The sequence below is a fragment of the Triticum urartu genome, chromosome 3A (genome assembly GCF_056163025.1).
Source record: "Triticum urartu cultivar PI428250 chromosome 3A, HENAU_Tu73, whole genome shotgun sequence".
Taxonomy (NCBI): Eukaryota; Viridiplantae; Streptophyta; class Magnoliopsida; order Poales; family Poaceae; genus Triticum; species Triticum urartu.
Window position 1 is genome coordinate 713,606,033 of NC_141875.1, and position 13,550 is coordinate 713,619,582.

Sequence of the window (13,550 nt, forward strand, 5' to 3'; positions counted from 1 at the left end):
GCTTCATGCACATCCAAGGAGGAAGGTTATACATACATAGAGTCACGGGCCAGGTGCTGTGATTGCTGCTCTGCTCCCCGAAAGGATTAATGCCATCCGCGCTTAAAACAAACCATACATTCCTTGGGTCCTTTGCAAACTCATCCCAGTACTTTCTCTCGATTTTTCTCCACTGTGACCTATCAGCGGGTGCTCTCAACTTCCCATCTTTCTTTCGGTTCTCACTGTGCCATCGCATCAACTTGACATGCTCTTCATTTCTGAATAGATGTTTCAACCGTGGTATTATAGGAGCATACCACATCACCTTCGCAGGAACCCTCTTCCTGGGGGGCTCGCCGTCAACATCACCAGGGTCATCTCGTCTGATCTTATACCGCAATGCACCGCATACCGGGCATGCGTTCAGATCCTTGTATGCACCGCGGTAGAGGATGCAGTCATTAGGGCATGCATGTATCTTCTCCACCTCCAATCCTAGAGGGCATACGACCTTCTTTGCTGCGTATGTACTGTCGGGCAATTCGTTATCCTTTGGAAGCTTCTTCTTCAATATTTTTAGTAGCTTCTCAAATCCTTTGTCAGCCACAACATTCTCTGCCTTCCACCGCAGTAATTCCAGTACGGTACCGAGCTTTGTGTTGCCATCTTCGCAATTGGGGTATAACCCTTTTTTGTGATCCTCTAACATGCGATCGAACTTCAGCTTCTCCTTTTGACTTTCGCATTGCGTCCTTGCATCGACAATGACCCGGCGGAGATCATCATCATCGGGCACATCGTCTGGTTCCTCTTGATCTTCAGCAGCTTCACCCGTTGCAGCATCATTGAGCACATCGTCTGGTTCCTCTTGATCTTCACCAGCTCCCCCCATTGCAGCATCACCGTATTCAGGGGGCACATAGTTGTCATCGTACTCTTCTTCTTCGCCGTCTTCCATCATAACCCCTATTTCTCCGTGCCTCGTCCAAACATTATAGTGTGGCATGAAACCCTTGTAAAGCAGGTGGGAGTGAAGGATTTTCCAGTTAGAGTAAGACCTCGTATTCCCACATTCAGTGCATGGACAACACATAAAACCATTTTGCTTGTTTGCCTCAGCCGCATCGAGAAACTCATGCACGCCCTTAATGTACTCGCAGGTGTGTCTGTCACCGTACATCCATTGCCGGTTCATATGCGTGCATTATATATAATTAAGTGTCCAAACTAATAGAAGTTCATCATCACATTAAAACCAAAGTGCATACATAGTTCTCATCTAACAACATATAGCTCTCCAGAGCATCTAATTAATTAAACCATACATTGAAACTATGTAAAACATTTCAATGCGAAAACAAATGCGATCATAATCGCAACCAAGGTAACAATTGATCCAACGGCATAATGATACCAAGCCTCGGTATGAATGGCATATTTTCTAATCTTTCTAATCTTCAAGCGCATTGCATCCATCTTGATCTTGTGATCATCGACGACATCCGCAACATGCAACTCCAATATCATCTTCTCCTCCTCAATTTTTTTTATTTTTTCCTTCAACAAATTGTTTTCTTCTTCAACTAAATTTAACCTCTCGACAATAGGGTCGGTTGGCATTTCCGATTCACATACATCCTACATAAATAAAATCTATGTCACGTTGGTCAGCATAATTTTCATAAACAATAAATGAACCAATAGTTATAAAGATAATATATATACCACATCCGAATCATAGACAGGACGAGGGCCGACGGGGGCGGATACCAAAACCATCGCACTATATAAGATGCAATAATAAAAGTAAGAAAATAATACAAGTATCTATGTAAACATACAAGTAAGAATATTTTTCTTTCAGAAAGAAGATAAGAACAAGAAGCTCACCACGGTGGTGTCGGCGATGAGCTCGACGCGGGTGATCGACGGCGGTGAAGACGGGGACGGGGCGTGACGGACCGCTAAACCTAGACAAATATTATGGAAAATGGAGTTTGGAGGTCGAGCTTGGAGAGGAGAAAGGTTAAGTAGTGTGGCTCGGGCATTTCATCGAACACCTTGTGTGCATAGGAGGTGAGCTAGAGCACCACCAAGCCCTCTCCCCCTCGGCCAGAGAAAAACAGAGCACTGGGGTGCTCTGCTCGCGAGCGAGGGGTATATATAGGCACCTCATTGGTCCCGGTTGGTGACACGAGCCGGGACTAAAGGGGAGCCTTTGGTCCCGGTTCAAGCCACCAACCGGGACCAATGGTGGTGGGCCAGGAGTGAGGCCCATTGGTCCCGGTTCATCCCACCAACCGGGACCAAAAGGTCCAGATGAACCGGGACCAATGGCCCACGTGGCCCGGCCGCCCCCCTGGGCTCACGAACCGGGACCAATGCCCACATTGGTCCCGGTTCTGGACTGAACCGGGACTAATGGGTTGACCCGGCCTGGACCAAAGCCCTGTTTTCTACTAGTGTTATGGTTTATGTTTCCTTCATTCATTTTGGATGCATTTCCTGTCGTCTTTTTGTTTGAACTCTCCAAGAAGAAAATGTTTGACCCACTAACACAAACAACTTCATCTTGCATAACAAAAGAGTTTAGGGTTTTTAGTTAATGTACAAGTTGTAACAAAATATGTAGAGGTCGAGAAGCAACAAAACTTCTACATTACCCCAATACAAAACAGATACAAGTTCAAAATATAAAATTTGACATTTTGTTTATAAAGTTCTATTGCCACTATGATTATAACTGGCCAAATGGACCGGTTTTTTCGGGCCGGCCCGTGAGCACGCCGGCACGGCTTGCCTTGGGCCAGGCACGACACGGGCTAAACGGGCCGGGCCCGGCACGAGGCACGCCCTAGGCCGTGCCTGGGCCTGGAGGCTGGGCACGCGGACCGGCACGGCACGACCCGATTAAGTTATTTTTTTTATTTTTTTTATACTTCTATATATGGCCCAACATGTAAAAATAGGCTAAAAACGCTCAGTGCGTAAAATAATAGACTGAAAATATGCAGCCCACCGTGCTAAACGGGCCAACGTGCCGGCCCGTTTATTAATTGGGCCATGCCTGGGCCTGAGGGCGCAGCACACGGGCCGGCATGGCACGGCCCGTATACTAATCGTGCCCTGGCGGGCCGTGCCGAGCCAGGCACGATTACGATGGGCCGGGCCGGCCCGTTTGGCCAGGTATAACTATGATTTGGGGGTATTTGGGGGAGAGGGGAAACCAGCAACGACGGGACCGGAAGAAGGAAAAAAAAACACGGAGACGAGTCATGGAGGCGAGGGTTGCAGCAGGGGTGCCCGCAGACGAGGAGTCCGGCCTCCTCCCCCGCGCGCGCCCGCCGGCGGCAGCAGTCCGAGGGCGGACGCCCTCCTCATCCTCCTCCGCGGCGGCCCCGCGCCGCGCCCCCCCGCCGGCGGTGTGGGCGACGGTGGACGGGCCCCTGGGGATGCCGCTGGAGGAGGCGGAGGGCCACGCGCGGCGCTTCTTCCTCTGGGGCTTCGCCTGCCTCCCCTTCCTCTGGGCCATCAACTGCTGCTACTTCTGGCCCGTCCTCCGCTCCCCCGCCGCCTCCTCGCCCACCGCCTTCGCCCCCATCCGCCCCTGTAAGCTAACCCCATCCGATCCCCTTCCGTCACTTTCTCCTGCAGTCGGAGTAGATCTCATCTTGTTGGTGCAAGCGTCTCTGGATCTGCCCGGATCGGCTTGCTAGGTTGGAGTGTGCCCTTCAAGCTTAATTTTAGTGCTGAGATTACCAATTTACTCTCTAGACCACGCTGCGATAACGCGCTATTTGGTCAGGACTTAGTCATCGGTTATTCTTAGGGGTTGAAACTATCTGTGTAGTTCTACTGTTCTAGCAATGTTTGGAGATTTGGGTGGTCTCTCTGTAAGTTGTGTTGTCCTGTTCAAACCGGAGGCCGCCGTTAGAGGTTGATTCTTGGCTGTTGGTTGTGGTCGATTGCTGAATTTCGGTTCAGTCTTGTGGACTCTGATTATGGTCTGGTTGCTTTGAGGCGCGTCTGTGGACTGATATGCTAGTCGGGTTTAAGGAGATGGCTAGTTTTTGCATGAATGTTGAATGTCTTGAGCCGAATCTGTCTAGTTAAGTCTTTTATCTCTGAATGCTGAGTTATCATTGCGAGAAACATACAGGTTCTTTCTTTGGCCTTTTTTCAGACATATTATTATTCAGTGAGGCTTACTTGTCTTCTAGGTTCTGTGACCCATAAGGACATGCTATTCTGCTTGTAATAGTGGACAAGATTCACAGTACAAACTCTGTTATATAGGTCAATGCGGTGTACATCTGGACATAGCAAAAGTTTACAGCTCATTGGCACTTTGGTGCTACAGTCTAAGTCCATGTTGCACACTGTTTGGTACTTTGGTCCTTCAAGAAAACCGAACTATCACAAAATAACCTTAGGGTGCAGGTGGTTAGGGAGTAAGAGATCAGATGAGCAAATGGTACAAGTTGCCATCCTCGTGATCAAATTTTATCACTGTTTAATTCAGCAAAACTTTCATCTTATCTTGGTACATTTATGTTTCCAAATGCCAACTAAAGCACACTCGCTATAGTCTTAAGCCTATAGTAGCTTGGAGCATCCTTGGTCGTCAGTTGTTCTTAGGGGGTAAACAATAGGTGTAGTTCTAGTGTTTTATGGAGATTTATTAGGTGGTCTTCGGTGCAGTCCGCGTAATTCGTAGGTCGGGTATTCAAATCTGAGCTACCGTTAGAGGTTGATCCTTTGGTTGTTAGTCGTGGTCGATTACTGAATTTCAGTTGAGTCGTCTCGAATCTGATTATGGTCTGTTTGCTTCGAGGCGCCTCTGTTGAGTGCTATCTTAGTCAGGCTTAACGGCTTAAGCAGATGACTAATCTTTGCATGAACTTTGGATGTCTTGAACTGAACCATTCTAGTTAATTAGTGTTCATCTCAGAATGCAGAGTTATCACCAGGGGAAACCTACAAGTGCTTCCATTGACAACCAAACAAATAATTGTTCAGTGAAGCTTACTTGGTTTCTAGGTTCCATGATCCATAAGGGCATGCTATTCTGCTTGTAATAGTGGACAAGATTCAGAGCACAAACCCTGTTCTATAGGCTGATGACGTACACATCTAAACATAGTGAAAATTTGCATCTAAACATAGTGAGAATTTGCAACTCATTGTCCCTTTGAGCTACACTGTACATTGCAACTGTCAGACCTTAAATAAATCAAACTGTCACGGAATGACCTTAAGTGCAGGTGGTCAGGAAGTAAGAGAAATCTTATGAATAAATGGTACTACCTCTGTAAAGAAATTTAATAGTGTTTAGATCACTAAAGTAGTGATCTAAACACTCCTATATTTCTTTACAGGGGGTGGGGGGTGTGTGTACAAGTTACCAACCTGACGATCAAATTTATCACTGTTTAATCCAGGAAAAGTTTCAGCTTTTCTTGATACTTTTATGTCACCAAATGCCAAATAAAGCACACTCGGCATAGTGTAATCTGGAGCATCCCTTGGATGAACATCTCAACAGTGCTACATGCAATCCAAAATGGCAGTGCTGTGTAGTAAGTTGTTTACTGTAAAACTGACACAATCATGTTGTCATATAAATGATTTCTTGAAATAACAGTTTTTTTCCTACACTCATTTGCATTGTAGTGAATCTATGAAATACCTGTTTTGTTTGCTGATATATCTTTGCGACAACATTTATTATGGCATATTGAGAAAATCTGGAAATGACTGGAGAAAGTTTGAGCTGCTTTTCAGAAACATCAAAAAGGTTGTTTATAGTTTTTTGTCATGACAAACGTGGACGGCGCAGTCATCTGAGCCAATTTGTGACTTCTTAGCATCATTTCCCCTGATGCTAGTACTTGTTACTGGACTTTATATTGGTATATATATGACCTTTTAGAGATGAGATAAAGCATTTTTTCTGCTCATTATAGCTATCTGTTTTCAGAACAGTAGTTGTCATATTTTGCTAAAACAGTTGTGATCATTTGATGGTATGTCCATCCGGGTTGCAAATAAGAAGGATTGATGTGTAAGGTACACGATAAATAGGAGAGTATAATCTCTGTTAGAGTCAGATTGGTGTTACACAAGTTTTACTGCTGCTCGCTCACTTGGACTTGAACTGTCTTATGTTGTGCATGCTATTTTTTGCAGTTCCTTACACATTCTCAATGACCCCCTGCAGATGTCGTGCGATCCGCGGTCGGCTTCACCATCTTCGCGGCGGTTCTCCTCACCTGGGCAACGACTTTCATCATCGGAGGCGAGCGACTGTTCGGCCCGGTGTGGAAGGATCTCGTGATGTACAACGTGGCGGACAAGCTCGGTCTCACCGGATTCATGGGGTAGATTCTGCCGCACACATCGCTTCGAGAAGGCTTACATGCTTTGCTTCGACCATTTGATGTCTCACTGGTAGTACCTTGTGCATGATGCTCTGTAATGTTGGTAGTCAATGGTTAGACTGAAGCTCCGTATGGGCACTTGAGCAGTTGTATTGCCACGGGCGCACAGAAGCCCGTTTCGAGTAATTAAGGTTTTTTGTGTGTGTAAATGTAGGGTCAGAACCAGCCCACTTCAGCTATGGGGAAAAAGTTAGCAAGAAATGTATTGAAGAGCTGGCTTGTTAGCTGCCTGACTGTCTCTTAACTACCGTGTGTCAAGCACGTTCTACCTAACATATTCAGGAAACATAATCTACGTATCCAACATCATCTCTTTTCGACTGAGGGATTGTTCAGCTCTTCACCCACCGTCTTTCTTTCTTACATCTTATAGTGTCTTGCAATGCTAGTAACAAATGTTTATCTTCTTCCTACGCTACCAACGCAATCCTCCATTCGGCGAGCATGAATGAGCAGGATTATTCCAGTCGTGCATCGCCACTGGGGATTCATCATAGTATTGTGAGCATAGTGCCTTCTCTGTAACAGTAGTGTGCCAAGCTGCATACAGCGTGCAGAAACCAGTGAAAAAAAAAATAGCGCGATATAGCATTGCTAATAGCATACTCTCAGGGGCGGTGCTATTTTGTATAGCACATTATTTTTTTCCTTGCAGAAACCTACTCCACACAAGCAAACCTTGGCAAGAAACTTCATGGGGAAACAAATCTCCAAAGGAACGCGCTTTTGGCCTGCTGCTGGAGAATTCCGAACTCAACTATTTTTTTGAATTTTGAATTTGAATTCGTTTTGCACTCCAACTGACCAAGAAAGAAACTCAAAAGGCAGAATCCAGCCCGTGCACGAGCCGGCCGGGGCGGCCGCGGAGCCCAATATAAATAAACGGGACCCCAGCCCAAAGCCCCGTCATCAAACTCATCTGCAATCGAAACCCCACACCGACCCAAGATCTCGAGGCGAGCGCACGAAAGCCGACCGAAACCCTAGATCAGATCAGAGCCGGAGCGGCGGCCGTGGCGATCATCTCCGAGGACATCATGCAGGAGGACGAGGCGTCACCGCAGCAGCAGCAGGCGGCGGCCGCCGTGAAGGATAACGGCAGCACGGAGGCGGAGAAGAAGGAGAAGGAGGAGAGCAAGGGGAGGCAGCCAAACTCCGGCAACGGCCTCGACCTGGACAACTACTCGTGGGCGCAGCAGCTGCCGGAGGTGAACCTCACCGTCCCCGTCCCCGAAGGGACCAAGGGCAGGTCCGTCGTCTGCGAGATCAAGAAGGACCACCTCAAGGTCGGGCTCAAGGGCCAGCCTCCCATCATCGACGGCGAGCTCCACAAGCCCGTCAAGGTCGAGGACTGCTTCTGGAGCATCGAGGACGGGAGGTCGCTGTCCATACTGCTCACCAAGCGCAACCGGAGCGAGTGGTGGAAGACCGTGATCAAGGGCGACCCGGAGATCGACACCCAGCGCGCCGAGCCGGAGAGCAGCAAGCTCTCGGATCTGGACCCGGAGACGAGGCAGACCGTGGAGAAGATGATGTTCGACCAGCGCCAGAAGCAGATGGGCCTGCCCACCAGCGACGAGATGCAGAACCAGGACATGCTCAAGAAACTCAAGTCCCAGTACCCGGACATGGACTTCTCCGGGATGAAGATGCCTTCTTAGATTGTCTCTTAGCTGGAGCCTAGAGGATCTAAGGCGATAATGCCGAAGATTTTAGATGGAGATAATTGCTTCTACTACCTTAATTAGTACTCGTACTTTGCTATTTCGGTGTCTTGTGGTTTAGTGTTTGTTTATTGAAGTCTATTATTGTGACTGTAAAAGTATGCGCTACGCTTCGGAAATAGTATAAGTGAACTATGCTTTGATGTTCTCGTCAACTTTCTCGGTACTCTTTTGTTTCAAAATTATTATTTTTCTTCATTCAGACTTCGTAAACTTTAATCAAGTTTACAGAAAAAATTGGATCGCGCAGCCAATCAGTGTGACATTGATCCAAAAGTTTCAGTTTCAGAAGGAAAAAAGTTTAGTGCATAGTTCTGGTTACAGAGAAAGTATTCAGTCAACAAGAACCTGGATGTCCTTTTCGAAAAACAAGAACCTGGATGTTGCTATGGCGTCGCCACACCCATAAGAGCATCTTCAACAACAGAGGCAGTAAAAAAAAACACGTGCGTGCTGTAAAAGGCGGTTTTAGCGCGCGGAGCTGTTTCGTGCGCTCTAGCGATGGCGGGAAACTCGGACGCGCGGGAAAAGATTGTGCGCGCGAAAAAGCGGCCGGACGCGCGCTAGTTTTGGCAAGCGGCGTGTCCGGCGTGCATTATAAATGCAGCGCCCACCATGCGCCCTCCCACCGCTCTCCACCTCGCCGCGCGCCCTCTTCTCCCGCTCTTTCCGCCTTGCTGTCGCCGCGCCACCATGTCGCCGCGCCGCCGGGGAGTTTTGGGCTACCGCGGTGTCCGCGCGCGCCGCTCCGGCACCTTCTCCGCCGAGATCTGGTCCGGCGACATGCGCCTCGGCCTCGGCACTTTCGACACCGCCCACGAGGCCGTCCGCTACTCGTATTTCTTTTGGTGAATGTGCGCTGATCTTTTTTAGCTGATGTTCGGTAATTATTACTAGCAGCAGTTTTTCTTTTCAGAATCCATTAGCCCCTGCTTCACTTTTCTTTTTGAGCAACTGGAGAATCTTACTGATCAATGCTTACAGGGATACAAGTAACCCTCCCGGGGAGCCAAAATGCAAATATGCATGTTTACCCATACCAAATACAGTGGCTGCCTTAACTATATTATGGGCGTAAAAATTTATTTTTCTATGCTCATTAGAGATCTCAACCCACTAAAATGTTCACGCTCCATGTCCATCTCCTTCATAATAGCCATAAAGTCAGACTGAAAGTTGAGTGTCATATTTGCCTCAGGATCCTCGGCCTAGGCCTGAACGCGCACAGAAGCCCTCATAGAGTATTAATTAGGTACTCCTTCCGTAAACTAATGTAAGAACGTTTAAATTACTATTTTAGTGATCTAAACGCTCTTATATTAGTTTATAGAGGGAGTACTAGGAAAAGGGCCCGTGCGTTGCAACGGGATAAAAAAATCATAATCTCCAATAGTGATGACCACATTTTGTTCACATATTATCACATGATTTTAAAAATTTGTTCAAAAATGCAAGAAAAACTTTGTTTTTTAAAATCTATTCACAAACTGAAGCAATGTTCACATTTTCAAAAAATATCTTGGTTGTAAAAAAACTTGTTAATTCAAAAATATTCCGAATTTCAAGAAACATTTAAAAAATACTTGCTTCAGTCATTTTGAACAATTTGAGGGCAAACTTGTTAGGTTGGATCACTTAAATGACTGAAGCATTAACTGCCAAAATATTTTTTGAATATTTTTTGAATTAACTGCCAGGGTGGATCAAAGTATTTTTTGAATTAACTGCCAGGGTGGATCAAAAAATGGAACATTTAAAAAATACTTGCACAGTAATACTCAAGAATTAACTGCCAGGGTGGATCAAAACATTTTTTGAATTAATGCTTTTAGTACACATTTTGAAAGATTTTGAAGTGCCAAATTATTTAAAGAATAAAAAACAAAAAATATAATAGAAAAGTAAAATTATAAAATGGAATTGAAAAAACATTTGCCCGCACATGGGTCGGCCCAAACAGGTGTCTCATCGCCAACCCATAGAGCGCAGTATAGTAGGTCCCTATGCTTGGGCTGGCCCGGGCGAGGAATTCCCTGCAAAACCTTTTTTGTCACTTTTAGGTGGCATTGGTGGGTAATATTTTGCAATGTTGGGGGCAATTTTAGCGATGTGCCGTCAGAAGCAATAATTCCTTTATTAGTAGGCATAGATTTCTTGGGATCTTTTGTATGTAGAGGGGCTCAATACATGACGAATAATTAGAAAATTTGTTGTTTCTTCTCCAGAAAACTTCTCAAGAGCTGGTATTTTCACTTTCCTTTTTGAAAAAGTTTTGGATTCCTCTCTTTATTTTTGTTGTTTTTAAACTATATAAAAGCACTCAACAGAAATAAATGACTCTCTAAAACTTCCGGGTTGTCTCCCTGGCAGCGCTTTCTTTAAAGCCATTAACCTAGGCATATAGTGCTCAAGTAATGGATCCACCCGGATCCCAAGGTATATCAAAGCTAATTTTAATTAACAATGATTTGTAATTTAGTAGTGAGCACAAAGTAACATATATCATGCAACAACGAAGTCTAACTCTCTTCCTATGCATCGGCATGTCATAAAAAACAATTCATGCACATAGTAAAGGCCAATGCATAGTATAAACAGTTTTTTGCAATTTTATCATGTGGAAAACATAGAGAGGTGGAGATATAGTTCCTCTCTTATAATAATTGCAAGTAGGAGCAGCAAGCACATGCATATTATATCTATCAAAATCATCATGTGTAGTAGTAAAACGCAACCCATCAGTGTAATCCTTAATAAGGGCAACCTTCTTCGATAGAGTGTAGTCGGGAGAATTCAAAAAGATAATAGGACTATCATGCGTGGGTGCAATAGCAACAATTTTATGTTTAACATAAGGAACTATAGCAAATTCATCTCCATAAGCATAATTCATATTGGCATCTTGGCCACAAGCATAGCAAACATCATCAAAAAGGGATATTTCAAAAGAATTAACGGGATCATAGCAATTATCACATCATTCATCCTTGGTAAGCATGAAGGAGAATTAAACAATGTATGAGTTGAAGAGTTACTCTCATTAGAAGGTGGACGCGAGTGATCAATCCGCTCTTCCTCCTTTTGTTCTTCGCTCTCCTCCTCATCTTTTTCATCCAATGAGCTCACAATTTCATCAACTTCTTCTTCCATAGACTCCTGCAAAATATTAGTCTCTTCTTGGACAGTGGAGACTTTCTCAATAAGTGCATTAATTTCGTAATTGTATTTATAATTCTCATAACAATATTTCAGGATAGCTAATTTTTCAGGTCTATAAACCGAATCATCAAAATCTTAAAACTCTTTAAACATAGATTCAATTTCATAAGCACCCATAAAAGCAACAAATTCTTCTATTTGTCCCACATCATAGTAATCATATATACCATTAGCATAAGAAGCTAAGGTTTTATTATCATTAAATTTGCATAAAAAGGGAAGGTGTGGAGCCTTCATCCTAGAGCAACAAGTATAATCATATCTCAAGCATAGTTGCCTAGCATACCAATTCAATATATGAATTTGATCCCATAATAGTTTCCCTTTTTGTGTCAAGCGGTAATCCCTAAAGTATTCACGTTGATCCAACGTTAATCCCATTACATAATTGAATGGGGTTTTCTCAGGATTATTAAAATAGTACATAATATCTTCCACATAACCAGCATCGAGAGTTTTAGGAGGTTCCCCATCTCCATGAGCAGAAAGTACACCTAATTTTTTTGGTATTTCGTGTTCCATATCCATAACTAAAGATAGAGAACAACTTAGAACAGCAAATAAAAATTACTTAGTGATAAAGCAAACAAGCACACACGAGAATATTCACGCCACGCTATTGCTCCCCGGCAACGGCGCCAGAAAAAGGTCTTGATAACCCTCAAGTATAGGGGATCGCAACAGTTTTCGATAAGTAAGAGTGTCGAACCCAACGAGGAGCTAAAGGTAGAACAAATATTCCCTCAAGTTCTATCGACCACCGATACAACTCTACGCACGCTTGACGTTCACTTTACCTACAACAAGTATGAAACTAGAAGTACTTTGTAGGTGTTGTTGGGTAGGTTTGCAAGATAATAAAGAGCAAGTAAATAAAAAGTAGGGGCTGTTTAGATAAAGACACAACTAAGTTAGTTTTAGTAAAGAGCTTTTTGTTACGAGAAAGTTATTTGTCCCTAGGCAATCGATAACTAGACCGGTAATCATTATTGCAATTTTATATGAGGGAGAGTCATAAGCTAACATACTTTCTCTACTTGGATCATATGCACTTATGATTCGAACTCTAGCAAGCATCCGCAACTACTAAAGACCATTAAGGTAAAACCCAACCATAGCATTAAAGCATCAAGTCCTCTTTATCCCATACGCAACAAACCCCCTTACTTGGGTTTGTGTTTCAGTCACTCACGCAACCCACTATAAGCGAATCATGAACGTATTGCAACACCCAACAGCGGGGATCCCTCACGCTTGCGCGACACGGAGAGCACCATAGGACAGCACCAATAATAAAACATGCAACTCAAACCAATCTTGATCATCAAATAGCCCATAGGACAAAACAGATCTACTCAAACATCATACGATAGCCATACATCATTGGGAAATAATATATAGCGTTGAGCACCATGTTTAAGTAGAGATTACAGTGGGTAAGAGAGAGGTTACACCGCTGCATAGAGGGGGGAAGAGTTGATGATGATGGTGGTGAAGTTGTTGGTGAAGATTGCGGTGATGATGGCCCCCCGTGGCACTCCGATGCTACTGGAAGCGAGGGGGGGGAGAGAGCCCCTTCCTTCTTCTTCTTCTTCCTTGACCTCCTCCCTAGATTGGAGAAGGGTTTCCCCTCTGGTCCATGGCCTGCATGGCACGAGAGGGGCGAGAGCCCCTCCAAGATTGGATATGTCTCTCTGTCTCTCTCTGTTTCTGCGTTCCCAGATTCTTCCCTTTCACCGTTTCTTATATTCCCGAAAATTCGTAACTCCGATTGAGCTGAAATTTTAACACGGTCTCTATCCGGATATTAGCTTTCTTGCAGCGAAAGAAGGGTATCAACCGCCTTACGGGGTGGCCACGAGGGTCAGGGGCGCGCCCCCTGCCTCGTGGCCCCCTCGGGCATCGTCTCGCGTGGATTTTTCTTCCCAAAAATCATATATATTCCAAAAAAATCTCCGTTAGTGTTTATCCCGTTTGGACTCCGTTTGATATGGATATTCTGCGAAACAAAAAACATGCAACAAACAGGAACTGGCACTGGGCACTGGATCAATATATTAGTCCCAAAAATAGTATAAAAAGTTGCCAAAAGTATATGAAAGTTGTATAATATTGGCATGGAACAATCAGAAATTATAGATACGACGGAGACGTATCAGGCGCCAAATTTGTTTTGTCAACATGG

The 13,550-nt window shown here is 44.6% G+C and overlaps 1 protein-coding gene and 1 pseudogene across 1 annotated transcript; both read left to right on the forward strand.

The window, feature by feature from the left end:
- Positions 1 to 3,207: 3,207 nt before the first annotated feature.
- LOC147982059 (gamma-secretase subunit) lies at positions 3,208 to 6,666 on the forward strand. Its single transcript, XM_087514211.1, has 2 exons — positions 3,208 to 3,591; positions 6,203 to 6,666. Exons 1-2 carry the CDS (start codon positions 3,258 to 3,260, stop codon positions 6,364 to 6,366), a joined length of 498 nt encoding a protein of 165 aa, XP_087370337.1. The 5' UTR covers positions 3,208 to 3,257; the 3' UTR covers positions 6,367 to 6,666.
- LOC147982060 (protein BOBBER 1 pseudogene) lies at positions 6,473 to 8,240 on the forward strand (annotated as a pseudogene).
- The last annotated feature ends 5,310 nt before the right edge of the window (positions 8,241 to 13,550 follow it).

What these genes read in the sequence shown, in the direction of transcription:
- LOC147982059 (XM_087514211.1), top strand. Translation starts at nt 3,258, where the DNA reads ATGGAGGCGAGGGTTGCAGCAGGGGTGCCCGCAGACGAGGAGTCCGGC. An exon ending in CTTCGCCCCCATCCGCCCCT is followed by an intron (nt 3,592 to 6,202) that starts GTAAGCTAACCC and finishes GACCCCCTGCAG; the next exon opens with ATGTCGTGCGATCCGCGGTC.